The sequence below is a fragment of the Sylvia atricapilla genome, chromosome 20 (genome assembly GCF_009819655.1).
Source record: "Sylvia atricapilla isolate bSylAtr1 chromosome 20, bSylAtr1.pri, whole genome shotgun sequence".
NCBI classification, from domain to species: Eukaryota; Metazoa; Chordata; class Aves; order Passeriformes; family Sylviidae; genus Sylvia; species Sylvia atricapilla.
The window spans coordinates 5,300,174-5,328,168 of record NC_089159.1 but is presented as its reverse complement, the minus strand read 5'-3'; the positions used below and the strand labels follow the sequence as shown (position 1 = coordinate 5,328,168).

The 27,995-nt window shown below is 46.3% G+C and overlaps 1 protein-coding gene across 5 annotated transcripts; it reads right to left on the bottom strand.

Annotated features, from left to right (window-relative positions):
- Nucleotides 1–21: 21 nt before the first annotated feature.
- On the bottom strand, nucleotides 22–27,173 carry RFFL (ring finger and FYVE like domain containing E3 ubiquitin protein ligase). 5 transcript variants are annotated; one of them, XM_066333260.1, is made up of 8 exons: nucleotides 27,038–27,173; nucleotides 23,535–23,613; nucleotides 8,891–9,075; nucleotides 4,364–4,768; nucleotides 2,769–2,858; nucleotides 2,230–2,437; nucleotides 1,060–1,125; nucleotides 22–558 (listed from the first exon to the last, which is right to left on the bottom strand). In XM_066333260.1, exons 3-8 carry the CDS (start codon nucleotides 9,068–9,070, stop codon nucleotides 377–379), a joined length of 1,131 nt encoding a protein of 376 aa, XP_066189357.1. In that variant the 5' UTR covers nucleotides 9,071–9,075; nucleotides 23,535–23,613; nucleotides 27,038–27,173; the 3' UTR covers nucleotides 22–376. The 5 variants fall into 5 exon arrangements, with proteins under 5 accessions (XP_066189357.1, XP_066189359.1, XP_066189360.1 ...); XM_066333262.1 differs by having other exon boundaries at nucleotides 1,060–1,083; XM_066333263.1 differs by lacking the exon at nucleotides 23,535–23,613 and having other exon boundaries at nucleotides 27,038–27,157.
- Between the last annotated feature and the right edge of the window lie 822 nt (nucleotides 27,174–27,995).

Here is a 27,995-nt window from a genome sequence, read left to right as displayed (position 1 = left end):
GAGCAGCAAAACAAAGGACACTTTTTGAGACCCCAGTTCACTTTATTATTCAGAGGAAAATACAAAGCCTCTGGAGCTGATCTTCCTGGTGGAAAGCTGGGCGTCCATCTGTCCTCAAATTATCCTAGGATGGAGGTGGTTAATGATTGCTGGCAATGAGCTCCAAGGAGTCCAGGCACTGTGGTGTAAAGCACGATGGTGGGATGAGCAGAGTCACGCATGGCTTGAGCAGAGCAGCTTTCCCCAGGCTTCCTCCTTCCCTCCCTTGCAGGGGGTCCACGCTAATCTCCAAGGTTAACTAGTGGCAGGGATGTTGGCCCTTTCCCTAAGAGCACTGAGGCTTTAAGGCACAGCAGCCCTGACCCCAGAGCCACCTTTATGTCCTGAAGACGTGCACGGCCCTGATGACGTACTGGCGGCAGATGGGGCACTCGCTCATGCGCTTCCCGCACTTGGTGCACGTCACCATGTGCCCACATTCCAGCAGCACACAGTCGATGGCAGCGTCCATGCAGATCCTGCACAGGTTGTCCTCGGTGCTGGGGGGCCCAGCACCACCTGAGGGGACACCAGAGCAAGGATGGGTCAGACCAAGGGGGGTGTGGATGGCTGGTGAGATCCCAGCTGGCTCTGCCGAAGGGATTCCCTAAAGGACAAGGGAATTCCCCTTGTGGCTGCTCCGTCAGCTGGCAAGGAACAGTTTTAGCTTTTGCACAGTAATTTCTGTGAGGTGGAAACAAATACCACTGAGATCGTCAGTGATGAGGCAAATGAAGCAACGTGGGTCTCTCTTCCCAAGTAACAGCACAGAGGAAATGACCTCAAGTTGTGCCAGGGAGGGTTAGATAGAGAATTTTCCTGATAATCCCATTTTCAAAAGGGTTGCCAAGCTCTGGAACAGGCTGCTCAGGGCAGTGGTGGCATAAACAACCCGGGATGGGGGTTAAAAGCCATATAGATGTGGCATTTGGGGACATGTTTTAGGGGTGGCCTTGGCAGGATCTTGGAGGGTTTTACCCAATAAAGGGTAAGGGATTGATGATTAAGGATCTCACTCACCAGTTTGATCGTCAGTGTCCAAAACTGCAAGAGAAGAAGAGAGAGATTTGGTGAGAATCTGAAAAGCTGGGAGAGAAGTGTTACCAGGCAGGGGCTAAGAACCTTGAGGGAGTTGCTAAACCAAAACTGCTTTTTGCTGATCAGCATGGGAGGCTCAGGCTGGGCTCTGATCAGGACAGGTTCAACAACTGACAAGAACTCTCTCCTACACTGAGCTTTACAGAACAGCTCAGCTTCCCAGAGATAAGGGATCCAAAGGGATGTCTCAATTTCTAAGACAGCTTTGGAATGTGTGCAGTTTGGCTTCCCAGTGCTGCACCTGCAGCAGCCTCTTGTGCCAGTTCCTCTACTGTTACACAATCAACAAGTGATTGAACACAGACACAAGTGAAAGAAAAGGATAAACTGCCTCAAAAGCACAAGATAATGAAAGAACATAACCCCAAAGCTGCTGTCTTAAATCTTGGATCATCCATAGAAGACAAAGCCTAGAGAAGACATGTGTAAGAAAACAACACTACTAAAGACTGCACTGAGAAACAAATGTATGAAATCAAAGTGTTAATATAAGTTTCTCTTGTAAGTAATTTACAAATGTGTGTCTTTTTCAAGAAATTCCCAGGAGGTGCAAACTGGCACCCGGAAAATCAAGGCAGATATATTCTCTATGCACACGTGTCCCCTCACAGCCACCTGTGGAGGCCCAACACGTGCAGCAGAACACTCTAGTGGTAAAGAGAGTGAAATCCCAGTTACTCCCAGCTGGGCAGCCCTGAGAGCCACTGCTCTGAGCACATGCCCTGAATCTCCCAGCTGCTCTTTGGTGCAGTTTCCTGCCTGGGCAGGGCATTTCTCTGCTGGCTTTGCCCAGTACCACAGAGCTCAGCACATCCAGTCGTGCCCAGCCACCCACTAGCTGTTGTGAGGGTGAGGCAGTGACCAAGGTGTGAAGGATGCACAGCCCTGTGCTGCTGCTGCAGGGCTCCCAGAACTCTCCCCTCAAACAACAACAAGGAATGGTGAGCAGAGCTCAGCTCCTTTCACTCCACACAAAACACTCCCTCCTCACTTTGCTGCACCAGAAATGTACGGTAAGTTCTGTTTCCTCGTACAGCTGTCCATAAAAAGGCCAAACCTGGAAAACAGGCACGTGTTTGCTAAGTTTCCTACCGAGATGCTGAAGGTCCTTCTCTCTGTAGAGGCGAGTGACCCTCTCCAGCAGCTCCCACTTCTCACAGCAGCCTTTGTAGTTGACGAAGTTGCGGGCGAGGATTTCCTTCAGCTGCCGCACGGAGAGCGCGTTGATGTCCCCGATGCTCGTCAGGTCGGACAGGGAGGCCTTCCTGCCCAGCACCAGGTTATCCTCGGAGTCACTAGACTGGGAGGGAGCAAAGAGGGAATTATTCTTGCCCTCAGCACCTTGAACTGAGATTTCAATCAACTTTCAGCATGTGTGAATTCAGGTCTGGATGTACAGAGAAGTGGCTACTCTGAATTCATCTATCGGAAACACAGCTCTGGAGACAGAACTAAGTAATTCCTGCTGTGGTGTCCAAGTGACACCAGTTCTTTCTGCATGTGGAGGACAAGATGATGCCACAGAAGGGGTTGGTTTGGTTTGGTCAGTCTCAGTTATTGTTCACCTCTGGTAGCAAATCCAGCCCAGAAAACCTGGTATTCTCTGTCATCCAATTCCAGGACACACAAACCTCTATCTCGTCCTCTGCTGCTGCTTCTTCTTCTGCTGCATTCTCAGCTGCTGTTCCATAGGCTGGGCTGGGAGGCACATGACCATTGGCCTGGAAGAGGAAATAAAACTTTCATCAGCTGTGGGTTTCTGGAGGGAAATCAACTCCAGGGCAGTGTCACTGCAGTCTGTGACCTCTGGAAGGACACGGGCAGGACAAGGCACAAGCCAGGCACACTCACAGAGGGTTTTCCCTGTGCAGCACTCACATAACACAAAGTAACACTTGCTGAAGCTGAACCTTGAAAGGCCCAGTACAGAACTCCAGGCTGGATGAGGAGGAGACCAAATTTATCCACCAGATTTGCATGTGTATCTCTGCAGTCCCTCCCTGAGGGTCACACTGCGCTGGGGTGTGATGTCAGAGCTCTCAAGGCTCTGCAGAACCCTCCTCTAACAGAGCTCAGCTCCTCACAGTGCCCAGGCAAACACCTCCTCAGGTGGGGTCTGCAGTGGGCAAACAGCAGACACCGAGTGAGGGAGCAGCAGCGACAGGGCTGGAGAAGAAAAGCTGGGCAGCTGCTCTGAACACTTGATCAAACGAGCAGTGTAATTTCAGCTGACTCACCCCCAGCAGCCACTGCTCCCTCTGGTTTCCCACTGACAAAGAGACTGTAATGTTACCACCCCACTTATCCAAGTGAGGACTTGGTAATATTTACAGAGCCCCAAGAGTAACAATCAGGATCAAAGAGCCTGAACTGCAGCAGGATGTCCTGCAAGTCCAGACAAGAAGCTGAAATGTATCATGGAGCAGCCAGGGAAGACAGCAGAACTGGTAAAAACTGGAAAACCAGGGAATGAAAATGCTTTCTAATGATTTGTAAAAAGCATTCTCCCAGGAGAACTCTTCTTTTGAACTAGATATATCTGCTGAGGAAGCAGAAGGTACACACATTTTCACAGCTCTGGCCCACAGGGAACTGAATGCACCCATTAACTTTGTAATAGGACAGGGAGCAGATGTCAAACACTGAGTAAACTTCCCCTAGCAGAGAGCAGAAAGACAAACAAAGCAAGGTCAATAAAAAAAAATTAAGCCCAAATGCCCCTGCCAAGGTTCATCAGAACTGCAGGTTCATCAGAAACCAAGACTTGGCAACAGACTCAGGGTTTGTTTTCTATTGATCTGAGTGCAGGAGACACCAAAAACCTCACCCAGCCCCATCACCTCTGAGCAGTTCCAGCTCCAAAACTGCTTTAGACTGTGCTTATTATCTGGCACATGAGTGAAAGAACGGCATCAACTAATTACCCCTACAAACACGTGCCAGAAGCCATCAGCAAGTACCAAAGGAAGCATTCACAGGAGCATCTTGTGGCAATGTAAGTGTGGACCAGAGCAAACACATCCCAGAGCACTGATGATGTTCTGAGAGTGAACACTCAATATATTCAGCACTGCCCACCAAAGTCAATTCCATCACGAATGGCACATCAAAGTCAGTGACAGCACTCACAGCTTTACACAGCGAAACTACAAGCAACATCCCAGTAGTTAATCCGAAACCAGAGATGAATGAGTTTGCAGAAGATGGTTCTGGCCAGAGACTGTACCTGTTGGTGTTCCTGAGCTTCTGAACTTGAGATGGGATCTGCAGACACTGAGGACTCATCATGTGAGGTAGGAGAGGCCAGGTTGTTTGGGGGGTGACTCACAAAGTCTTGCTGTCCAGGGCCACTGGTATTAAATGTGTTTGTTCTTATCTGATCTTCCTGGGTAATTGCAGGCTGCTGGCCAAGGATCAGGAAAACCAGGTCCTCCTTTTCACGGCAGAACTCTGTGGAGATCTCGTGGAGCGCCAGGTAATCTCGCAGGTCCTTCACCTTCATCTTGATCAGCTCCTCCCGCTGGAAGGCCGTGGCTCGGAAGCGCTGGCACAGGTGGCAGAGCAGGGGCCCACCCTCGGGCTGGTTGGAGCAGGCTGTGCAAAAATTCTTCTTACAGTCCAGGCAGATGTGCTGGGAAAGAGAGGGGAGGGAAGGAATCAGAGCCAGCCCGTGCCCTGTGCCCGCAGGCAGCGCCTCCCTCCCGGCTGCAGCCCGAGGAAGCAGCAGCTGCTCTAAAAGCACAATCAAAACCTTCCAATCCGTGAAAAAATGCCAAGTGCTTATTACCCATGTTCCTACAGGAGGAAAGGGATTGATCCCTGAGCAATCAGCAGGTTTCTCAGTTCTTAGAGAAGCCCCACTTGCACTCCATTTACCCAGAATGAAATGTGATATCCTGACAAGATTCCCTCATACGACAGGAATTTTCTGCACCTGCTCATGCAGTCTGAGCCAGAGGAAATCAGGAGATTGAGGCAGCAGACTTCAACGTGGATTCCAGCTAGTTGTGCACGTTGTTCTGTGCATTAAGAAGCTCCAGCATTGAAGGGAACACCTTAAAAACATTCTCTTTCATAAATACCTGCTATGAATGACCTTCCACTCTCTTTTTTTCCCCTTCAATGTGCTGCAATCATGGAATTAATATTTGTTTCACCATAAGAGGGACAGGGAACAGCAAGGTCTCACAGACATCAAAGAATCTGATATTTATTGATACAAAAATAGCTTATTTTGAAAGCAATACCCATACTTTATACCAGTTAGTGCTGGACACAAAGTGTTGGAAGTTTTGGAAATATTATGCCCTAGACAGTTAAAAACTTTACAGAATAAATGCTATTGTTAAATGTTTGCATTTGATACTGTTCCAATCTTGTCACTCATGGCTTCATTTTCACAAGTTCCAAGCACTCACAGTCCATGCTGACTTCTGCAGAAACTGACTGCTCAACCCTTAGGAAAGGCAAATTCTACATTTTCCAATAGGAATAGCAGCAGAACAGCCATGTTACGTGCCTGTTAAAAAGTCCCGAGGGAAGAAAGAAGTGGTTTCAGTACTGGTTAAAAATGTTAATTCAGTCTCAGAGAAGCCAAGCACCTCTGTGATATCCTGACATCCTGATCCTTCAGAGCAGTGCAAGGAAAAATACACAGGTGGAGTTGAAGAAGTAATAAAAACTCAAAGACAAGAAACTAGTTTATGAACTGATCTAGTGATTGAAGAACATCTCGAAGTTCCCAGCTGAGAGAAAGCAGATGTTGCTCATGTTTTACAGGGTGAGAATACATGAGTTGCTTACAAAAGCTCTTTCTGATGCCCTTTTCAGCCTGAACCCTCTCTGCTCCCCAGGTAACACCTCCAGGCCTCTCATTTAGAGCTCTCACTACACTCACAGTGACATGTACTGGAAAGAATCCCAATTTTCTGCTCAAGCATTTTAAGACATAAGAATTTCTACCACAAAGAGAAGAAAGTCTTGAAACCTCATCTCAAACTGCTCTCTGGGGGCCTGCCAACGCAAAGTGACTTTCATCAATCACAAAGCAAGGCAGGAAGGGCAATTTCCACAGAACATCCAGTTTGGAGGAGTTTCCCTTAACTTCATCACCATAAAAAAAAATTAGTATGTAATTGACTTTTAGTGACCCCGTGATCACAGGAGCAATCCTGTTCCTCGGGAAATTTGCAGGGCAGAGACAGGAACTGTGTGTGCCTAGAGCAGGGGAACAAAACAAATCCACAAAGGCAGAGAAGTGGAAAATAACCCTGATGGTAACACTTGCCCTCTGAATCCCCCATGGGAGCAATCAGAAGAATTGAGATTAAAACACCCCAACAACACAAAAACTGCACAGAACAACCCAACACCCTGAAGCAGCCCCACTTTTCTCTGGCAGGGCAAGCCTCCCCATGCCCTGCAGGTTGCCACACTGACTCCAAAAGGAACCCCTGTATGGCCAAGGACCTTCCAGCAGCCAGAAAACCCCTATTTGGGCACACCCGTCTTTAGGTGTCACAAAGCAAACACAGCACAAGGGCTGTTCTATCAAACACGTTCTTGCAATTGACTGTAATGCTGCCTCAGTTATCAAAGGATACATTTGGGAAGTGAAAATAAACCCAGGCACGTCTCTGACTTAGCAGCTCAGCACTAGGATTTATCTTCAGAGAAAAAACCATCTCCCCAGCCTGTGTCTGAGCACCAAGTGTTTAAACATGGGCATTTTGGTTGCATCTCAGCATCAAGCACGTCTTACAGCTTCACTGAACTCTGACTGGAAGGGGAGTGATTCGAGGCACTGTGTTCTTCAGAAGGATTAGCTTGAAATGTTGTACATTAAAGCTTTGCTAAAAGGTCAGGCCATCTCTGACTGCTGCTGACAGACAGCACAGTCAGCATGGTCAGGCAGCCCTGAAATGCTGTACGTGGGGATTTTTGCTGGCTTGTTGGGTCTGGGCTTTTTTAAAGCAATCTAGGCTATCATTATGGTCACCAGCACAGAAGGAATTAATTTTTATCCACTTTATTTCAGAATAAACATTAACTGGACATTGGAGTTCAAAGGTGCTGCCTCTCCCAGGAGAGAATGCAGTTTTCCATGCTGTCCTTGCAGCACAGTGAGATTTCATACACTTCTCCCTCCATAGCAAGAGCCCTGAGGAATCACCACGGCTCACAAACACCCCAGTGATGTTTCCAGCTCCCTCAGAGGCCTGAGGGGTGAGCTCTGGCAGCCCCTCCTGCTGCCCCAGGAATGTTCCAGCATTCCCACTGCAGCACCAGGCTCCACTCACTCCCAGAGATCACTGCTCAGGAGCTGGGGCAGCAGCAAGGTGGGAGGAGGTTTGGGAGCCCCCTTTGGAATACAGAATAACAACCTCAGACTCAATTTCCCTGACAGGCTGGAGCTGGAGCAGCTGGACACGAGCACAGACACCAGATCCCACAGGACAAGGGGGAAGCTGCTGAGGGCAGGAATGTTTCCAACAGCTCTAGCAGATCCTCTACAATCTGTGCACCAGAGCTTTCCTCCTCCCCAGTGAGAGCTCACCTGGAGCCACTGATGGCTCTGTACAAGACACTGCTCTAAGGACAGCTCACACACAACAGGTTTTTAGGAGATACTGGGGAAATCAGGGCTCTTGAGCTCACAACTGCCTGAAGTGGTTTCATTTCAGAATTATCTCCATCCACTATTTGCAGCCACGCCCAACAGCAAGCACTGGGCCCAGGGTAACTCTCCACAAGCATTTGGGAGGACACGTGGCTTAACGAGGACAATGTCAAGGACAACATTACAGAGTCACGAGCAGGGACCGCCCCACTGCAGCTGACCCAGCACCAGGAGAAGTCTCAGAGTTCTCACACACCCCAAAATGTGCCACCAGAGTTTGATTCCTGAAGCAACTACACTTCTCAGTGCAAGAATTCATCAACATCCCTGTTGTCCTGGGAGTAGAAAGCAGCAGCTCTGCCAAGACTCACCATTCCTCAGATGTGTGTCTTCATGCATAAATAAAAAAGTGCAAGGAAAACCAATTTATGAACTTTCCCATATAATCTAAAAGAGCTGTGGCCAGAATTCACCATTATTTTTAAATTCTCACATACTTAACTTCAGTAACTACAGATCAGACACTTCTTAAGCCACAGAGTGTGTACGCAGAACAATTTTCCTCACTGGAACATTTTCAAGCAGCATTAAAGGACCCACCATGTCCAAATACTGCCCCAGGCACAGTTGGCTGTCGAATTAAGTCTTCTTGTACCAATTATCTTGGCATTTATATACCCACAAATCAAGTTTACAAGTAAGATAAAATAGATTTGGGTTTGGTCTGGGGCTATTGTTGCTCAGCAGCTCTACACACACCCTCAAAAACTTCACTGGCTTTTAGATTCAGAAACAATAGTTTGGAAAACAGGCAGGCATATCTTCCTTTACTGAAAGCACAAACATTATTAAACTTCTTGCCACAATATTTCTTTTTAAACGACATCGGTGTTTTAAAATAAGAATTTTAATAACTCATGTTCAGGTTAATGCTCCTTTAAGCGATTATCAGCAGCTTGGTTTTCTCATTGAGGAAGTCTGCTGAAGGATTTCCAGTCCCATTACTGATACCTGAGTGACTGAAGACACAAAAGGTGAGCTGGGATGTGCTCAGATCCAAGGAGATGTGTATAAAATGTGCATCTGGAATTAAATGAAGGCAGCTGCCCCTGGCAGGGCAGGCCCTGGACTCACCTTGCTGGAGGAGCTGTCAAAGTGCATCCCACAGGCTTTGCAGTTGTGTTCTGAGGAGGTGGGAGAGGGGAAGGAGCTGTAGCCGGGGTTGGAATAGGCCTGGGCTCGGGCTGCCGGCGGTGGCTGCATTTCCTCAGGGGAGCCATCCACACAGAACCAGTTACAGCAGCTTGCCCACATAGTACCTGCCAGGGAAAACACGTGTCACAGGTGGCAGGGACACAGGCTGGCAGCTGAGGTGACCATAAGGCAGGAAATACAGGTCAACTGCCCACACATGGCTCATTTTTAACAGCACATTTGTCAGTTTTGATCCTTTCCCTGACAAGTGCACACAAACCCCACATGGCCAGTCCAGCATGATGGAGCTTTGGTGAAAAGGGACAAATAAAGATCAAGAGAAGTGTATTACTAAAACTCGACAGAGTTAAGAGACTACAGTGAAGATAAGATAACATTTATGCTCCACTTGGCTATATCAGATTCTGAGTTTGCTGTAACAGGCTGTTTGTATTTCACACCAGCTGTAATACTTATCAAGATGTAATAATGCATCAGGAAAAGAACACAAAAGCTCAAATTATATAGCACAGAACAATTAAATAAAATCAGGATCATATATGGCTATTCCTCAGCTTTATCCTAAGTCCCTCTCCAGATTACAGCTCCAAATCCAAAAAGATCGAATAAAAGCAAGGACAGTCAAGCCACTGGTATCACACACTGCAGTTCTCAGCTGAATTTACAGCATTACAAGGCTGAATCGTCACACAGCAGGTCAATGTCAGTAAGGGAAGAAAATCAAATACTGGCTTTGGTCACTTGCTTGAGAAAACAACTGCAGCTGAGACACAAAATCACTTGTTTATTTTTTCAAGTCAGATTTTATACATATACACACATCTACACACACACACACTTACTACAAATCCTAACACAGTCCAGTGCAAAATGCTCAGTTCCAAAGTCTTCTCAGAACACCTCTGCTGCAATATTCCAGAAATACACTGCTATAAACTTGCTTTTGGGAGTTTACAAAGAAATCTGAATTCATCTGGGCATTCAGTTTCTGGAGCACACACCATGTGTCATCACTTATGGGTAAGCTGAATACAAATTGCCTCCTCTGCATTTCTGCTCTCACATGGGAGTTCCTGAGCTGCTTGTTTTATGTCTTAAAAATCAGCTCCCTCACTGATAGTGCTCAGCAACTGCTTGATTTTATAAACTTCTGGAAATAAAGCATCTCTCAGCTGCACAGCCAATTCATGGCTTTTTACTCAGTAAGTATTGCAACTGAAACTCCAGATTGCCAAGGGAACAGGGCTGGTATGAATCCTAAAGGTTATTGGGTATAATATATTCTTTTTTAAGCTGTGCTAGATCTTTTGGGCTGATGTGCTTGAATTGGGAAGCTTTTGCACCCTGGTGCTGTTCCTTTCAAAACCTGGCTGAATTTGGCTGGTTGCAGTCCCTGCTGTCCTGGACAGATGCCTTTCAAAGCCCCCAGTGTGAGCTCAGCCAGGAGCCCTCCCTGCAGGCTCAGCACATTGCAGTGGGTAAGGGCAAATCTACACGTTCACCCCATGGATCTGTGGTGTAGCTGATGTGCTCTCTGCTGCAGTGGAAATGGCACTTGGGCTGCCAAGATCTCAATAAATAGTGTGGATTGCACTTAGGCTGGCAGTGAGATCCCAATAAATACATGGAGGAAAGCACTGCACCAACAGAAATAACCTATCACCCAGCTGTATTAGCTTTGCCCTGCAATCAAACACACACTTTAGATGGCACACACAGAAGAAACAATTACCCTTTTTCTCTCTGCACGTTAATTTCCGAGCTCTCTGTCCCACTTAAAAGTTAACAGAGCCTTTCTTTTGCAAAAATACAGAATTTCTACTTGAAATCACGCTCTTTGGAGCTTTAATTTGTTCCAAGGATTCACAAATCTAAACAACATGAAAGCTGCACAGTCCAACAAGCATTCACAGCCTCCACAGCAGTGGAAAACTGTGCTCAGAGTTCAGCTCCCTTCCTGTTTCAAGGACCCCTGCAAGCTGAAGGCCACCCACGATAACAGAATACACAAATGCTACTGCCTGCCCCCAAAAGCTTTGTTTTCCTAAAAAAAGACAGCCTACTAATTCACTCTGGAACATTGCAACATGTCAAACACTGGGAAGGAAAACACAAGGCAGTGCACAAACCGGGATAAAGTAAGACAGAGCTCAGCATTCAGCTGGGGTTGTAGCTCTGTGACTGCCAGGAATTAAAAGGCCAACAAAAAGCTCAGATGTTGCTTTAGAAGAACCTTAATCCTGCTCAACTACAAAAGCATTGAAGGGAAATGCCTATAAACAAACAACTTAACAACCAGGATTGTCCTGTGATCTGTAACATTTTTTCCAAAGGCATCTCTGTTGCTGAATAGAAAGAAGCACACATGTAAAACACCTCTGTAGCTGCCTACAGCTGCAGTAAGATGGCAGCAAGAAACACAGGTAAGGTTCAGCAGCTGCTTCAAGAGGGATTTGCCATTGTTCTGGACAGCATCAGCTTTAGATCCAAGGAAATGAGCACTGCCACTGATAGAGGACTCAAAGGTACAAGCAGAACGCCACAGTGGAATTGCAGGGTGACAATTTCCTTGATAACTCTACAATGTTTGCTACAGCAAAATTATTCCCTTATTTATTCTGTCGCCCATCCAGAGGTACGTGGTCAGCACAGTGCAGGAACTGCTCATTTCCCCAAGGGAGGGATGGAGGTTACAGTCTGAGTGGCAGAACCAGAGTACAAACTGACTGCACAAATCCAGTCAATCCCCTGCAAAGGAGCTGCTGTTCTGCACCCAAGGAGCTCCACAGCTACACCAAAGTGAGAAATTAATGCCCAGACAAAAAAACCACCCAGTGGAAAGAGCTGCCTCTGTGCTGTGCTCCAGGGCTGGGAAAATACTTACAGTAATTTGGCTAATAACAGTGTGCCAGCCTGGAAAACTTAATGACAGCATGGATTTCAGGAATTCTTGAGGAACATCTTGAATAAAAGATGTGGACTTACTGGCATAGCTGACATTAGAGGCACTACTGATGGCAGCATTATCCTTGGACAAGGGGCCTGAACTGCCTCATGGAGCCACAGTGCTTGAGCCACGCAGCTGAGCTGGGTTTGGCAAACTGGAAGCTCCATGGCAGGCACCCAACAGCGACTGCTGGAAGCCAAAAACCACCTGCCCTAAATCCTAAGTGCACGTTGTGCTTGGAGCATCTGCCGGGGCAAAGGAAAAGGGAGTTTCATCAAGGGTGGAGACACAAGATCAAACAGTCTGTCCCGGACCTGCAAACAACACATCCACCCACACAGCAATCAGCACCTTGGGAAGAGGGGGTTTCATCTTTCTTCAGTTGCTTTAAGGAAAGCCAGAAGAAATCCAGTAAATGGCAGGGAGGTGCTTGCCATGGACAAAGTGGCACCAGCTCTGCTGGACTGCTTTTATTGATTTGATTCTTTTTCTAGTAGGAAGTTAAGCATGCCGTGACTCTCTTCACTGGATTTAAATAGGAGAGTGAAATTCATTTCATCACCAGTTCATTAACACATTCTACACAACACCATGAGTTCTGCATTAATGTAATTCTGAAGGAAGTACCAGTGATGTCAAAGTTTTCCTCCCATACATAGTTTGGAGACAGGATTCATACTGCAGGCCTGGATTATTATACTTTCCATCTTCATTTAAAAAAGTGTTTGAACTCAGGTTCTCACTCTACGTGCAATATCACTGCTATAACCTTGCTAGCTGGAGTATCAGGGATCACAACCTCCACACAGGATTTATTACACATGCTGTGTGGATTTCATCAAAGGGTAGGCTGTGGCTGCAGAAGGAAACTGTGGTTTATGTTTGAATATAAAACCTGCCTTTATTTTCCTAAGGGTACAAACAACAAGGGACTAGAGCAAGCAAAGGAACACGTCAGAATCAATGAGCTTCCAGCTCTGTATAATAAAGCTCTCGAGGACTGGGTCTGGCTCCTTTTCGTGACTGCTCAGGAATTCAGCAGCTGGAATGCAGCAGCACCAAGGAGACACTTGAATCAAGGGATTAAAGAACTGAGCTCCCAGAAGCAGCTGATGTTACTCCCACATGAGGAGAAACCACAGCAGCAAGTACTTCTGCTCCTGAGAGGCCTTTAACCACTGGAACAGCAGGGCTGATGACCCTGGAGGCTGCTGCAGATGGAGCTGGGTGCCAAAAAGGGAGGGAGATGCAGGAGAGCAGCTTTGCCAGGGCCGGCTTCCCTGCAGGGCTGTTTGCTCATCAGCCCCAAGAGCTGCCCTCACACCTCCTCTGTTCACCACAATGAGCTGATTTTCCAGCAGCTCCCTGAGCCACCCAGCTCCCCTCTGCCCCTGATCCATTGAGAAACATCCTCCTTCCCACTTCAGAACCTTCTTAGGGCCTTCAGAACCTGCAGTGAGCAGCTCCACACCAACACACTGTGTGTCCTCCTCAACACTGCTAACACACAACACACCAACCCTGGGATAATGCTGATCACAAAATCATTCGTTCCTGCCACTTCTAACAGCTGGAAGATCAAGGAAATTGTTCAGGAGGCCAGAAGAAGGCAGTGGGGCTTTAAAATACTCATGTATTGATAGCTCACTTTTAAAATTCCTGGTTTTGTTATTAATCCATGCTGTAGCCCCTGCAAACTGAATCAGATCTCACCTTGATGAATGCTGTTTGAAATGGTTGAGGGATTTAAAGAGTTAACCACTCTGGTGCCCTATTAATAGTGTTGCACAATTGCTCATTGTTATAATTTACTACTTTTTTTATTTCAACAAACCTGTACTGATAAGAAATGCCTTGCTAAAATTAGTTTCACTAATGACCTACCACTTATAAACTGAATCCATAGTTAGGTAAAAAAAAAACAGTATTTGCTTGATAACAGAGCTATAGAATAATCTGCTCAAATGCCACTTATGCACAAAGTATTATTTTTATCAGCCTTTGTCCCAGGCACTGATCTGAATTATGATAAATGGGAGCAGCCATATGTTGGGACAGCTGGAAAAGTCAGCAAATGAGCCACTTGCAGAAGGGACAAGGGAAGGAAGCAGGCTGCCAGTCTGAGCATGACATTTGCAGACGTGGTGTCTCAATCAGTACAGAGCAGGAGAAAAGGAGGAGATGGGACACAAGTCTGTCACAAGGAATGTACATCTAAATTACTGTATAAAATAACTGGACTGAGACTGTCAGATTTTTATGTAGGGATAGGAAAAAATATGTTTATAGTAAAGGTACTAATTCATCTGTGCCCAAGGGGATAGCATGCACACCTTGAAAAAATAAGTAAATAAATACCAGCACTGGATCACAGCTAGAAACAGGAGTGTTCAGGTGGGGAGACACAAGAAATTGTGTTATGAAAGGAGGAAACACTTTTCCATTTTGTTCTGTGCCTTCCAAAAGCCTGGAGACATTTCCCATCTCTAATCATCTAAATATGCCACAGCAATAATCCTTACAAAGACAAACATTGAATTGCTCACCAGTCTGATCAGCAACTTTGATGTCAGTTTAAAACTCTTCAGGTGAGACCCTGATCAGCCACAAAGGCAGAGTGCTCAGGTCAGTCCGCACCGAGCGGGGTGTCCAGGATTTCTGTGTCCCCTTGGCTGTGATCCTGTGCATCCAGGAGTGCCTGTACTGCCAGGCACATCAGGGGGTGCCCTTGAACAGCACCCACATCCTCATGTCCAGAGGCTGGCCAGAGCAGGCTGGCACTGGCACCCCATTCTGCACGCTGCCTACACCTTCCCCGTGGGATTCACGCAGCTCCTGGCTGGAAGCGCAGCTCGCACCCACCAGCGATAATCCATCTTCAGCCTCTCCTCAACACAGCTGCACTTGTGCTTCTCCACCCCGGAGATGCCTCCAAAAGCCTCTGTGTGTGGGCTCAGGAACCCATCAGCAGATCCCAGCAATGCAGGCAGGAGCAGATCCCGGAGCGTGGCACACAGCTGGATTCGGCAGCGCCGCTGCTCCGAGCGTGCGAGCCCAAAGGAAGGGGAACTGGCCACGCACCAGCATTTTAATGAAGGAAGTGACATCCATTTAGCACAGAGCAGAGAGTAAACAGGGCAGCCCGCTGGGGCAGGGTGCAAGGCAGAGCAGGAAAAAGCTGGAATGGGGCCACAGGCGCTCGGTACAGCCACACACAGCTCCTGCTGAAACGCCAATGCCTTCAACTGCTGCTGAGCCCAGAGAAGCACCAAAAGTCACTTCCCACGAAATCATCGTGCACACAAAGCCCCTTTTATGCTGCTGTAACCTCGTTTATGTTGAGCAGACCATTTGCCAGGTAAGCCCTTGGAAAACTGGCTTAGCTGAGGGGAAAATTACGAGGTCTTACATAGATGACAAAAATCCAGCAGGTATTCCAAGAGCATTTTGCAGCTGTACCAGTGTTTATCAGTACTCCCAGCAACACTCGATGCTGTTCAGGAGGTTTACAGACAGATCTCCACCTGAAATCCCACCAGCACAAAGGATCTCAGCTTCCATCACCTCTTAGAAACTAGAGAGCTGCAATTCCCCTTTGAAATGGAGAAAATGATTTTAGAAAGCTGTGGGATTTATAGAGCATTGCCCAGAAAGCTAATTCCAAAACTGACACCTTCTCACTTGACTCTCAGCTTTGCACCTGGAATTGCAAACCCAACTCTTGCCCACTTTCCCTCTTTTCTGTAGGACAAGTAACACCAAATTTCCCCCATTTTATCATGAGAAGCTTGGAAATCCTGTTTTGTAAGGAACTGGATACCTGAGGTGAGTATTATTTTAACATAAACTGTTTATTTTGACTCAAAGTTGCATTTTATATATATTGAAAAATATTTAGATAAAATGTTCCTTTTTGCTATTAACTGTAATTAGGTTTCAAGATATCTGCCAAGATGGAAAGTCAACTGCCTTTTTCCTTTGCAAGTAAGTGACATTCTTCCAGCAAGTTAACAGAAAACAAAACAAAATTATTAATGAAATAATGTGATTTTAGAAAATTCTTTTTCTTACCCAGCCTGTCTCAATTCCTTAGTCCCATACCTGTTCCCAAGGGACATACTGTGACCTTGGGTTTATCTCCCTTCCACTCTCCTGTTATGCTGAAAAACAATTCAAAAAGCTGCTGTGCTCTTTCACACTGGTTTGATATTCATCAGCAAGGCTGAATTAAGTCAGTTGTAATTATAGCATGAACCAAGTCAGGAGGAGGAGAAGAAAGGAGACTCCGGAGAAGCAAGATTCCAGAGCACTGTTTTGTCACCATTCCCAGCATCCTGCATGGGTGGCTGTGTCTCTATCCTTGGTCTCACAGCCAAAAGTATCACTGAAAGTGGAAGCTCTCCACCAAAAAGTCAGCAAGGAGCAGTCCAGGAATCCTAGACTATCCCCTCCCAACTCAGCCAGTCCTTTTCATTATGGAAAAAAAAAGGTCCACGCTGGGTTTTTCTCTCCCTTCATTCCTATCCTCACAGTTTTTCTTGGATTCAGCTGCATGGGTCACTGCTAAAACTGTAAGTGCAATAAGCAGCATTAAATTCTCAACACAAAACTGAACATTTAAATAACTGTGCAGCTTCCCTAACCAGCCCTGCTCCAGGAAGGGTCCATCCTATCCAGATTTCATCTCAAAACCCACCTCAACCACTCTTCCATGACCTCCACGTGGCAACAGCTCGGGGAGGTTTCCTGGATCTGTGCCCACCTAGAAGCCAGAAAGTGGCTCCAAAGGCACAGCAGGAGCTTTTCAGGGAGTCCTCCTCCTCTCCACACTACAGATACCTCCCTCTCTCAGCAGGTTTTACAACGCCCAGAATAGAACCTTGCTGAAAATAAGTTTCTGCTGTGCTGCAAAATCCTGCTGTGGACTCAGTGACTTCAGTGTTTGGGTATTGCAAACAAACAGAAGCGGATCCACAGTTTAACCAGGGAACAGCTTGGAATCCCTTCTGCTGGAAGGTGATTTCACCATGGAAGAAGGTAACCACTGTCAGTTGGTTTAATGATACCCTTCTCCTAAATTCAGGGAGCTGGAGAAAAAAAGGGGAGGAGAAAGGATATAATTTTGTATTTTTATCATATCTCGAGTTCCCTTCTTCAGGCAAAAAGAGATCAGCTATTTCCATTGGAATCCCTGGCCCCAAAGGCCTATGGTTACAATTACACATCTTGTTTCATTATGACAACAGGATAAATTACATATTCACCAACAGTCCAGCTCGGGAATGAAACACAAGCATATGGGGGCAGTTGAACGGAGAAGGGAGAGGTGCATTATCCCAGATACAGCTCGTCAAACTTGGGATTGGACAAGACTAGCCAGAATTTCATTAAGTTTCCCCGAAACTGGGATTGCAGTTGGCCCTAAAGCTCCACAGATTCTGACCTGTCACTGTGTCTCAGGCACCCAGAATTGAGAGTGTTTGCTGATAAATTATGCAAGTTGGAAATCCTGGAAATCACTTGTCATGCCAAGCCATGGGTTTATTTTTAACTAGTAAACTTCTAAATTTCACCCCTCCAAAATCAAAATATAGTCTCAAAACTCCCCACATGCCAAACCTACTCTTCTTCCCACCTTACTCCAGGAGCTGCTGGCAGAAAAACAAACCTAAACCCCATGGAATTTATACAAGTGGAAGGGTGTACGTGCAGTAGGACTGGAGGCACCACAGCTCTGTGCAGACTGGCAGGCAACCTCTAACCTATTTAAGTGGAGCCTGAAAAAAGATAATTTTTATTTGGCTGGACTGAAACAGATCTGGATGTATATAACTGAGGCACATCATAACAAGTACAAACACTGCAGACTCATTTCATAGCTATGCCTAGTCCAAATTAAATGGAATTCAAATCCAAACTAGGTGCTGAAATAGGATAAAATGCAGCTGCAGATCTTCTCCTTCGGCACACATGTACAAAGACCAGCACAGACGTCACATCCGACACGCTGTGGGAAGATCTGCCCTCCTGGGCTGCAGAAATACTTCAACATTAGTCAGCAGTTATAAAAAAGGTCCAGGATGTTGAATAAAAACCTGAGGACTGGTTTTGTTCCTGAGATAACAAAAGATATGGCCATAAAAAAGTGAGTTTATTTAGGGTTTAGTCACCTTATCTGTGGACAAGGGAAAATACATCCCACTCTCATCTGAAGGAAGTTAATACAGGTGGAACTTGGAGAGGGACTTTGAAGTTGTACTCTTAAAACATTTCCATAAATATTATTCTTGTGCCAACTCCATTTAGCACGGAAGCATTTGAAATTCAGAATTGCTTACATGCAGCCCTAGAAAAGAGCTTGAAAACTGAGGGAAGTTCAAGCCTTAGCACCCAGTGTGTGCCAGCAGGACGAGCACGAACTCTCTGCAGCATTCATGGGACAGACGTTGTGGAAAAGTCCATTTCCAGCCATCTGCAGTGTTTGTTTCTAGGGCTGGAAGGTCCTACATGGGTTGGTTCCATCTTTGTTCAACTGCTGTGCCTCTCTCCCTCCAGCCTCAGTCTCTGTAGAACATTAAGGACTGAGAAATCCAAAACAAAGCAGCCTGAAACCCGGGCTTTATTCAAACAGAAACATGAACAAACCCAACAGCCATCTGGTCCCATGGTTTTGGTTGCTGAGTTGAGGAGGCACATCCTGAGGAGATTCTGCAAGAGCCCACACAGGGGTTCACAATCCATTCAAGTAAACATTTGTCTCTGGGAACTAAAGCCATGATCCAAAAAAAAGTCCTTTTCCTTTATTGCCACATCTGTACATATCAGTTATGGCAGAACATTTAAGTTCTTTGTCAAGCCTTTCAATCACCTGTGGGCAGCACCAACACGGGCAGGATGGGCATCCTTTGATGGCACAGCTCACCTAAATCCATAGGATCAAACACAAAGTGCTGAACGTGGAATCCCAGGGGGATCCAACCCAGAAAATGTATTTTTACAGAAGACTGAGAGGACAGGAGGGAAGGAAAGCATCTCCTGCATTCCCTACCTTTGTCACAGAGGGGAGATTTCCCATATATGGCCCAAGGCAGCAGGGTCACATTTCAGTGCAGCCTTCTGGCAAGCCCAGACATTCAGACCTCATGAGTCAGTGCTCCAGAAATCACTGGGGTTTAGAAACCAATAAATCTACTTCACTTTGGTTGGGTTTTTTGGTTCACCTTCACTTGGCTTTTCTCCCTCAACCTTTGCAGTACACAGTCACATTTTCATTTTGCTGCTCTGTAAATGGCGGGAGCATTTCTTTCCATTCTGAGGTGGGTTTTTTTGCTTTCTAAAATGACAGATAAGATTTTCACATTAGACTAAATCCTGGTGTCAGGGCATGAAGAATAAAACAGACCAACTATCATGGAGTTTGGGAACATACTAAGCTGTCTTGTACTTTCACACAGCTCTCTAGCAACAAAGAATACTTATTTTTTAAATAAAACCTCAAAACATCTTCACTTCTGTCCTCAGATCCCAAACAAATAACAACTTATCTGGCATTTCAGCACAACCAGACAGGACTGCTGCCAGTAATAAGCTCCCTATGACACAATCTTTTCCACCACTGACCTGATAACATCAGCATGACCTTTCTTCTCTTTTGAACTCTACTTTTCCCAGTTCAATAGTTCAGCTGAAACTGATCCATTTTTGATTACACAAACAAAATCAGATACCAGATATTCCTATTAAAAAAAAAAACACTTAAAATCCAAATTTCAAAATATATCATTGAGTTTTATTTTCAGATCAGTAATGGGATAAATAATGTGGCAAACTTCAGGGTGAGGATTTTTAGTTCCAGTTGCCAGCACTTCTTTGAGTCTGGGCCACTTCAGCTCTCTGTGCTTGAGTTTTCCATAAGCAAAATACAGATAATAATGCCCCATCAGGGAATGGAATCAATATTTCATTTCTTTAAAGCAGTACAGTATTCATAATGGAATTAAATACTTTCAGAGAACTGCAGAGCTCATAGAAGTGAGGCACTTAAGGGAACAAATGCCTCCTTGCAATTCTGCAGAGCATCTTAACAATTTTACAACACGTAACACAAACAGGACAAAACAAGATGATTTTGAGGCCAAATTCATGTTTGACTGTTTGACGCAAGTATAAAAGACAATGCAAGTCCTGTTCATTTTTTTGTGGCTTTTTTTTTTTGGTTTGTTTAAACTCTTTCCCAGTTCACAATGAAAATTATGGTCAACATGCAGAAGAAAATACTGCTCAAGAAACTTGCTTTTACTTAAAGGGGCATTTCAACTTAAAAATAGAAGTGTTACTGACAAATGTGGCCTTTAAAACAACAAAAGACTACAAAACAAACAAAAAAGACAAACAGTCTTGGGACTTCAGAGAAGGTGTGAAGGAGGCAGTATGCTGTCAAGCTGCTGGCTAGGGAAACATCAAGGATTTTAGATTTCAAATCTGTTCTTGTACATGTTGTAAAGAAAGCCTTTTCCTTAGAAGTTTAGAAGGTCTGGTCAATACATTTAGACTGCTTCCTCAAGTCCATGAGGAAATCCTTCCTAAATCCATGATCAAGGATTAAGGTTGATCAATTAAGCACACAGTGGACAGTAACAGCTTATACCCTTTTCTTCATATTTTCTTTCATTAGAGAAATTTTTAGGAAATATCCCCATGTATTAGATTTAATGTCAAGCCTGCATCTGTTATTCCTGCCAGAGCAATGAAAGCTTTAGCTCCTGTTATTAAGAGTCATATCCAGAAGTAAAAAAGCAAGCTCAGGCCTCCAGAATAATGTCTTACCAAGAGAGTTTGGCTTTGGGCAGAGCAGCACTGAGGGAGACAGGCCTCATTCCAAAAACGATCATCTTACTTCCCTCAGACAAAGTAAAGCCTTTCATGACCCAGGCTGGGCTCTGGCCTACATTCTGTTGGATGAAAAGGCCTCATTATATGCAGTTGAACACATTGTTTGAAAACCTGATATAAACGGTCTTTACCACAGCAAGAGCTGAACAAACTGAAATCCTGCAATGTTAGAGGGTTCCAAGGGACCAAAACGGTAAAACTGCATTAAATGTGTTGTGTGTTCTCTCTAAAACACACACAGTTTAAACCCTGAAATGTGTTTTCACCCTTGGCAGAGTTCAGAGATGGTATCAGGGTGATCAGATGAGGTTATTTGCTGATTTAAGGTGTCTCTCAAGTCAGATAAAAAGAATACTACAAGTGCTTTGCTCCTAAGTGTGTTATTTTTGCCATCCACAAGCAGTCATTTACAGGTGCTTTGAATTCCAGCTGCACTCTCCCTGCACACCTTGTAGGCATTCCAAGTCATTCCTGAAGCCCAGCAGCGAGCTGAAAAACATATTTCAATTCTTTCCAGGAATCCCTTCATTCAGAATGACATTCCTGACTTCGGTATTTCCATTGCAAAAATCTGTGATTTGTATTTGGGTCAGGGGAGCAAGTAACAGCAATAAAGCAACAGTAATAAATAACAGCAGGAATAGAAAGAATTAGTTTGCCAAAAAGGAGGCTGATGATTTGGGCTGAATTTTATTAAATTCACACCTCAACTCTTGTTTCTCTTTTGCACAGGAGATAAAATCTTGCTCCTCCTACCTCAGAGCCCTGTGCACAAGAAGAGGCACAGTGACAGACGAGGTTTGACTGAGCTGACAGGGAACTCCATGATCCCCTGAAACAACTGATCAGCCTTTCCATCTGAGAGACAGAAGGCACGGATTATGCAAAATCAGCCTCTGCCTGACTGGCAGGAACCTGGGCCCTGAGCTCCAAGAGCATGAAACAGCCCCTACATAAAAACCAGCTTCCATTTCTACTTTTTTGGATTATACACTCAAAGACGACTTGGAAATCTACACTTTACTTGGAATCTGAAAAATAAACTGTTTCCAAACTCTCCTGCAATGCTTGTGCAACGGCCTGAGGACAGGCAGGGGTCTGGCCAGCTGTGCCACCAGCCACAGAAGCTGCATTTTAGAACTCGCCCTCCTCTGGAACAATTGGAACTTTCTCCAGGCTGAAGTCTGCACACAGAGCTCAGTGTTTCCCTGCAAGCACACAACAGTTCCATTATTGTTTAACTACCAAAAAACAGCTCCAACAATCTATCAAGCTCGACATTCTATCCGTCTCTGCTGCTAACCCAGACTGCTGGGCACATATATAGGAAGAGGTTCATGGATTCAGTAATAAAAAAAAGTTATTTTGTTAATCTAAACAGAGATTTCCCTTCTTTTAACCATTAATTTACCATTTAAAAACCATTCAGGAACCCAGAAGCCTGTTTGCCTTTAGATTGTCAAATTCAAGTGTCTGTAAAGAAATCTATTCCAGCAGATGAATAAAAGCTCCTTTTTAAGACACGCATAAAACAAATTCAAAGGCAATCCCACAGAGAAGGAATTGCTCACTGCCTCAGAGCTGCAGCACCAGTTGTGTTTCCAGCCTGGCCATGATTATCTTTAACACCAAGCTATAGCAGAGCATGAAGCTGCTGCTTATCACCCTCCACGCCCAGGGACAGCACTGCTGGGCAGTTTTCCAAGTCCTCATGGCCCAGGCAAAGTCCTGGGAAGCACCAACACTTCCATGGAAGCAAACTCACGAATGCATGATGCAGCTTTGTGGAGGATGACCTCAAACACAGGAATTGCTCATGTAAGTGATGCCAGCAAGGAGAGTTTCTGGCTGAAGGACTCCTGGCAGCCATCCTCTGGAGCCAGCAGTCACTCTGCTCTGAGCAAGGTATTTTCACATCAACAAAAAGGAGCATCATGGCAGTTTCAGCCTGGAATTCTGTAGGGTGCAGTTCCTCGCTCATTTGGGGAAAAGCCAGAGCAATGAAACCTCAAGTGGTGTGGATTCAGTGACACTGCAATTTGAAATCATCCATGTGTATCTATAGAATATACAATGCCCAAAGGAATCACCCTTCGTGCAGCAGAGGTTACCACGCAACAAGCTACTCCCAAAAGAGAGTATTTTAAATTTAAATTACATTGAATGAGTTTCAAATCTCACTTAACATCAGCCTAAACTAAAAGATTCAAAGCATATGCTCCTTAAGTATATTCTTATAAGCACATCCCACAACCTTCTGAATATAAATAAAAAGGTGGCAGCATTAAAAAAAGCTGATGTTTAATGAGTATTTTAGTCTCCACCGAAATAAAATGTGGAAATTCCTATTCCAAGACTATTTGGCAGAGGAGCCAGAGGGCTTTAGAGAAAGAAGCCTGATTAATATTTTTGAGTAAACTGAAAACCTCAAGAGCAATTAATGTGAAGAAGTTGTAGATTTTACAGACACTGAGAAGAATTAACAGCATCTCAGAACAACAATTCTTTCTAACGAAAGTCCCTTATGGGAGCATAAATTTAACCAGCCAAAAAGGCCTTTCAGAGGTTAGAATAAGCCATCTGTGCTGAGAAAGAAGGAAAAACCTAATGCAAAATCTGAATTCTTGATCCGACATCATACTCTTGGTTTCTTAAAGAAGAGGGTAATTTTTCAAGCTTGTAATGCTGTTTGAAGACTAAATAATCAACTTTAGAGGCACCTACCAGCAGGGGGTTGGAAACCTTTGCATGTAGGTGAGTCCTGGTCCTGACATCAGCCCAGCAGTGACGGGATTGTCCCCACCTGTGAAACAGAGAGTCCACTTACTCATCCCTGCAAAGCATCCCCTGCTCCCTGAAGGCCAGGGAACTTCACACTCCCAAACCCTGCCTTTTGTAAGGACAGTCCCTGGGAAGGGGAGGAGAACAGACTGTCAGGGATAATGACTGGAATTGCTTTGGGGAGCAGCAGCAGGGCTGGGGTTTCACAGTCAGGGAGGGCTGGGGGAACACTTGCAGCAGGTAAATATGCAGAAGGGCAGAGCACAAGGCACAGGCAGTGAACAGCAGCATCAGAGACCTCACCAGGGCTCTGGCTGCACTGTTCCAGAGCTCCATCCAGTATCCACACTGCCACGATATCCAGGTAAAGCTGGGTTATGTCTGTAGCAGAGCTGGGACCAGAGAAAAGAACCAATTTCTCTTAACTCCCAGGTACACAGAGGTCCTCTCTCCCTGCTCAGCACCAGGTCACACACAGCTGTGTCCAAAACAGGGCCACATGAACACACTTTCCTGAACCTCTCATTATCCTGCTGCCCACAGCGTGTCTCTAAGCACAAGAACTTGGTTCAATGTATTTTGATTTCTTATCCTCAGATCAGGACTGGTCAGAAGGTTTAGAGAAGAGACGGAGCCAGAGGATCTTTAATTAGGTGATCTTCCAACCCAATCCACTCTGATTCCATATCCTATGAAAACCCACTGTAAGGGACAGGAAAGTAGCCTAACCCTAATTAAACACCATTTTTTCTGCAGTGAAGCCAACACACCCAAGGTGAGGAGAGCATTTTGCCGAGGCAGATGTGAGGACACAAACTGCAGTGGTGGGTCAGACACAGCCTACCCAGCCCCACTGCCCCCTCAGAGCTGGCCCAGGAGAGCCAGAGGAGAGGCAGGCACACAGAGCAGAGCATGGAAATCTGCTTCCACCCCTCCAGGCAAAAACTGGTTCAAAGTCCAAGCTCCACGTTTAATAACAGCGCTGGCAGATCACGCTCCAGCCTAATTGAGGAGTTTACAATCTCAGTTGTTATTAACAACAAACCATGGGGCAAAGTTGCACAAGAAGTGAAAATGACAGCAGTTAACAAACAAACAAACCAACACAAACCCACACTGAAGTCAACAACAATAAAGAGAAAACTGAAGATGTGAAGACAGATTTCAGTCATAAACTCAACTAGTGACCACTAACCTCCCAAAAACTCATAGATAGGATACCTTTGTACTCTCAGTGCAGAACAGTGCACTCAGCTCTCATTTTAGGAGGCAAATCACATGGTACCTGACAATGAGAAAGACTGAGCCTTGCTGAAAGCCATGCTACTTTTTCTACCCTACAATTAAACACAACACTTATGTGATGACTTCAAAACTATTCCAACTCAGCAAAACCTTGGGCAATTAAGCATTAACCCATGAGCACCACTGTCAAGGCAATCAGCCTTTAATTAAAAGTTGAGTTGCTACAGCAGGGTGGATGTGCAGTCAGAGAGTGCTGCAGCTGGGTAACTCTGCTCCAGGATGCCCAGACCCCAATGGGAAACACAGCAACCAAAGGTGATTGGTTTAGTTCATTAGACCCAACTGTGCCACCAAAAATAATTGTGATCACAGAGAAGGACTACAAGATCCCCCTTCCCATCACTGTGGGCACAAAGGTGTTTGATGGATGGAGGCAGGTAAACCCAAGGATCTGGAATTTGTAAGAAACATTTAAAGCTCATCAGAGCTTTCTGCTCCACTTCTCAGCTCTGGAAAAATGAGATAACAGTGGGAAAACAAAGGATTAAAACTCTTTTGGTTTATGCAACCATGTGTATGCCTTAATGATCATTCTACTTTAAAATCTGAGCTTCAAAGTGTCAAAACACAACCCACCACAGCGTAAACACAATAAAATACCAACTGGAAATGCAGCCATCATCTCCCATCTTAATGATATGGACAGCTAAAAAAGCTTCTTGTTCTTCACTAAGCTTTTCACCAGCTCCACAGTGAGGTTAGAAAGAACAGAAAACTGCCACAGGTCCCTGCACTGCTGTGGAACAGCTCTCCCAAACCAACACTTGAAGTTACATCTAAAGACACAGTGTGTGTCAGAGAGGAGGAAGTGAGCTCAAATTAAACACACAAATAAAGCCCTTCTGCCTCAGCCAATTAAACATTACCCTGGGCACAGCTCAATCCAAGCAGTGTAAAATTAAACCGTTCCTATCTACTTCAATGCTACACTTGACTAAGCACACCCAGCTGTCCTTGCAGTGCTGGAAACCACCTGAGGTTTGTTTTTTTCTGGAGTGCAACTGGTTCTTTATCACAGGGTCAAACACTGAGCCTGCCCATCCTCAGCCTTTTCACCTGAGGAGGCTCAGAGGGCCCTGCTCTCACTGCAGAGCTGACATTTATTAACCCGCAGACACCAAAATACTGCTAAGAAACCAGAGGATGAGTCAATACTTTCCTCACAGGAAACACCTTGACCTGCTTACAGGAACAAACTGCTCCAAATGACACTCGAGGACTTTTATTTTTTGAACAAGTTTTGCTTTCTGCAGTGAAAGTAGGACTTGCTCAGCTTTCACTTTGCAGTATGGAACAGAGAAGGAAATAATTTGGGTCCTTAACACCAAATTACACTTTGGACACGCTAAAATGCAAATAGACAATAATTTAAGCAGAGAGCTCTACAGAAGGCTGGTGCTTATCCAGAATGCCTCAGCTCTCATAGCAATTTGAGCAGAATAACCTACTGAACCCCAGAGGCCCTTTGGGAGCAGAAATCAGAAAGGGAAGAGTTGCTCATCACCACTTTTAAACGTGAAAAAAGAGGCTGCACCAGAGTCCCACTCCCCCTCATGAAGGAAACCCTGTGAGGGAGCCCCTTGACTCCATCTCCCCGAAATGAAACCCAGGCGCTGCCCCAACCCCACAGCCCCATTCCCCCTGCCCTGTGCCCCCCAGATCCCGGCAGCCCCCACTGCCCTCTGTCACCCTACCCTTGCCAACACCCCAATCCAGAGCCATTCCCTCACCCCACAGCCCCCGGATAACCCTCGGTGACAGCTCTACAGCCCCACGGAGCCCATATTTACCTGCCCCATCGCATCTCTATTCTGACAGCCCCCACACCCCCAAACCCTGGCAGCACCCCCAAACCCGGCAGGGCACTCACTGTCCCACACCCCCAAACCCTGGCAGCTTCTCCAAAAGCCTCAAACACTCACCCCAAAGCCTCACACACGTCCCCAAACCTGCCAGCCCCCTCTGGACCCCATTGCCCCACGCTCCCCAAACCTGCCAGCTCCCCTCTGCGCTTCACCCGCCGAACCCCGTCAGCCTCCCCGAAGCCTCCCACACACCCCCAACACCTCCCAAACCCTCCCAGCCCCCAGCCAGGCCTCACAGCCCCACACACACCCCTCCACACTTGCCAGCCGCCTCACCTTTCCCCTGAGGAGCTGTGTCCCCGGTGGCGGCGAGGCCGGCGGGCCTGGAGCGGGCGGTCCCGTCCCGGTGCCGGCGCTCGGCGGCAGCGGCGCTATGGCAACTGCCCGCGGGGCCCGGCGGCCGGAGCGGCCCCAGGGGCGCCGGGCGGGGCAGCACCGCCCCCTGGCGGCCAGGAGGACTCCGCGGCGCCCCCAAGCGGGCCGGGAGGGCAGCGCCGCCCGCGGAGGATCCGAGGTCTCCGGGTTCGAGACCCGCCCCGGGCAGGTGGGAGGAAAAGGGGACACTGCGGGGGTCCCCAGGTGTCAGGGGAGTCCCTTGGGTGCGCACGGGCTTATCGGCATTGCATGGGAAGTGAGAATACACCGAGAGGTCACAGAATCAATCGGGAAGGAAAAGATCTCATCGACCAGACCAGAGCACAGAGTGCCATGTCCAGTCTTTCCTTGAACGCCCTGGGGATGGTGACTCCACCACTGCCCCGGGCACCCCAGTCCAATGTTTAATCACACTTTCTTCCTCCTAATGTCCAACCTCAACTCTCCCCAACACAGCTTGAGACTCCAGTCCTCCCATCCTGAGATACAGACAGACACACGGCCAGGTGGACAGAGACATGGACATACATTCCTATGCACATACACACATGGATGCACACAATGTGTGTAAACACATTTATATGTGTATTTTATAAGTATCAAGGGCAAATAAGCCCTTAGTGCCAAAAAGCATCCCTGCTGCTTGGAGTGAGAGGTGCCCTGCCTGCCCCGGGATGGGACTCAGTGGCCTGCTCCAAGACTTTCCAGTGGTTTTCCAGCTGTTTTGGGCACAGGGAAGAAGCAGGAAAAAAGGACATCCCAAGCTCTGCATTACAGAGCTCCAGGAGTGCCTGCCTGAGCATAGAGGGGAAAGGCTGAATGAGCATATTTAGGCCAGAAACTCCTTTAAGCCTGATTT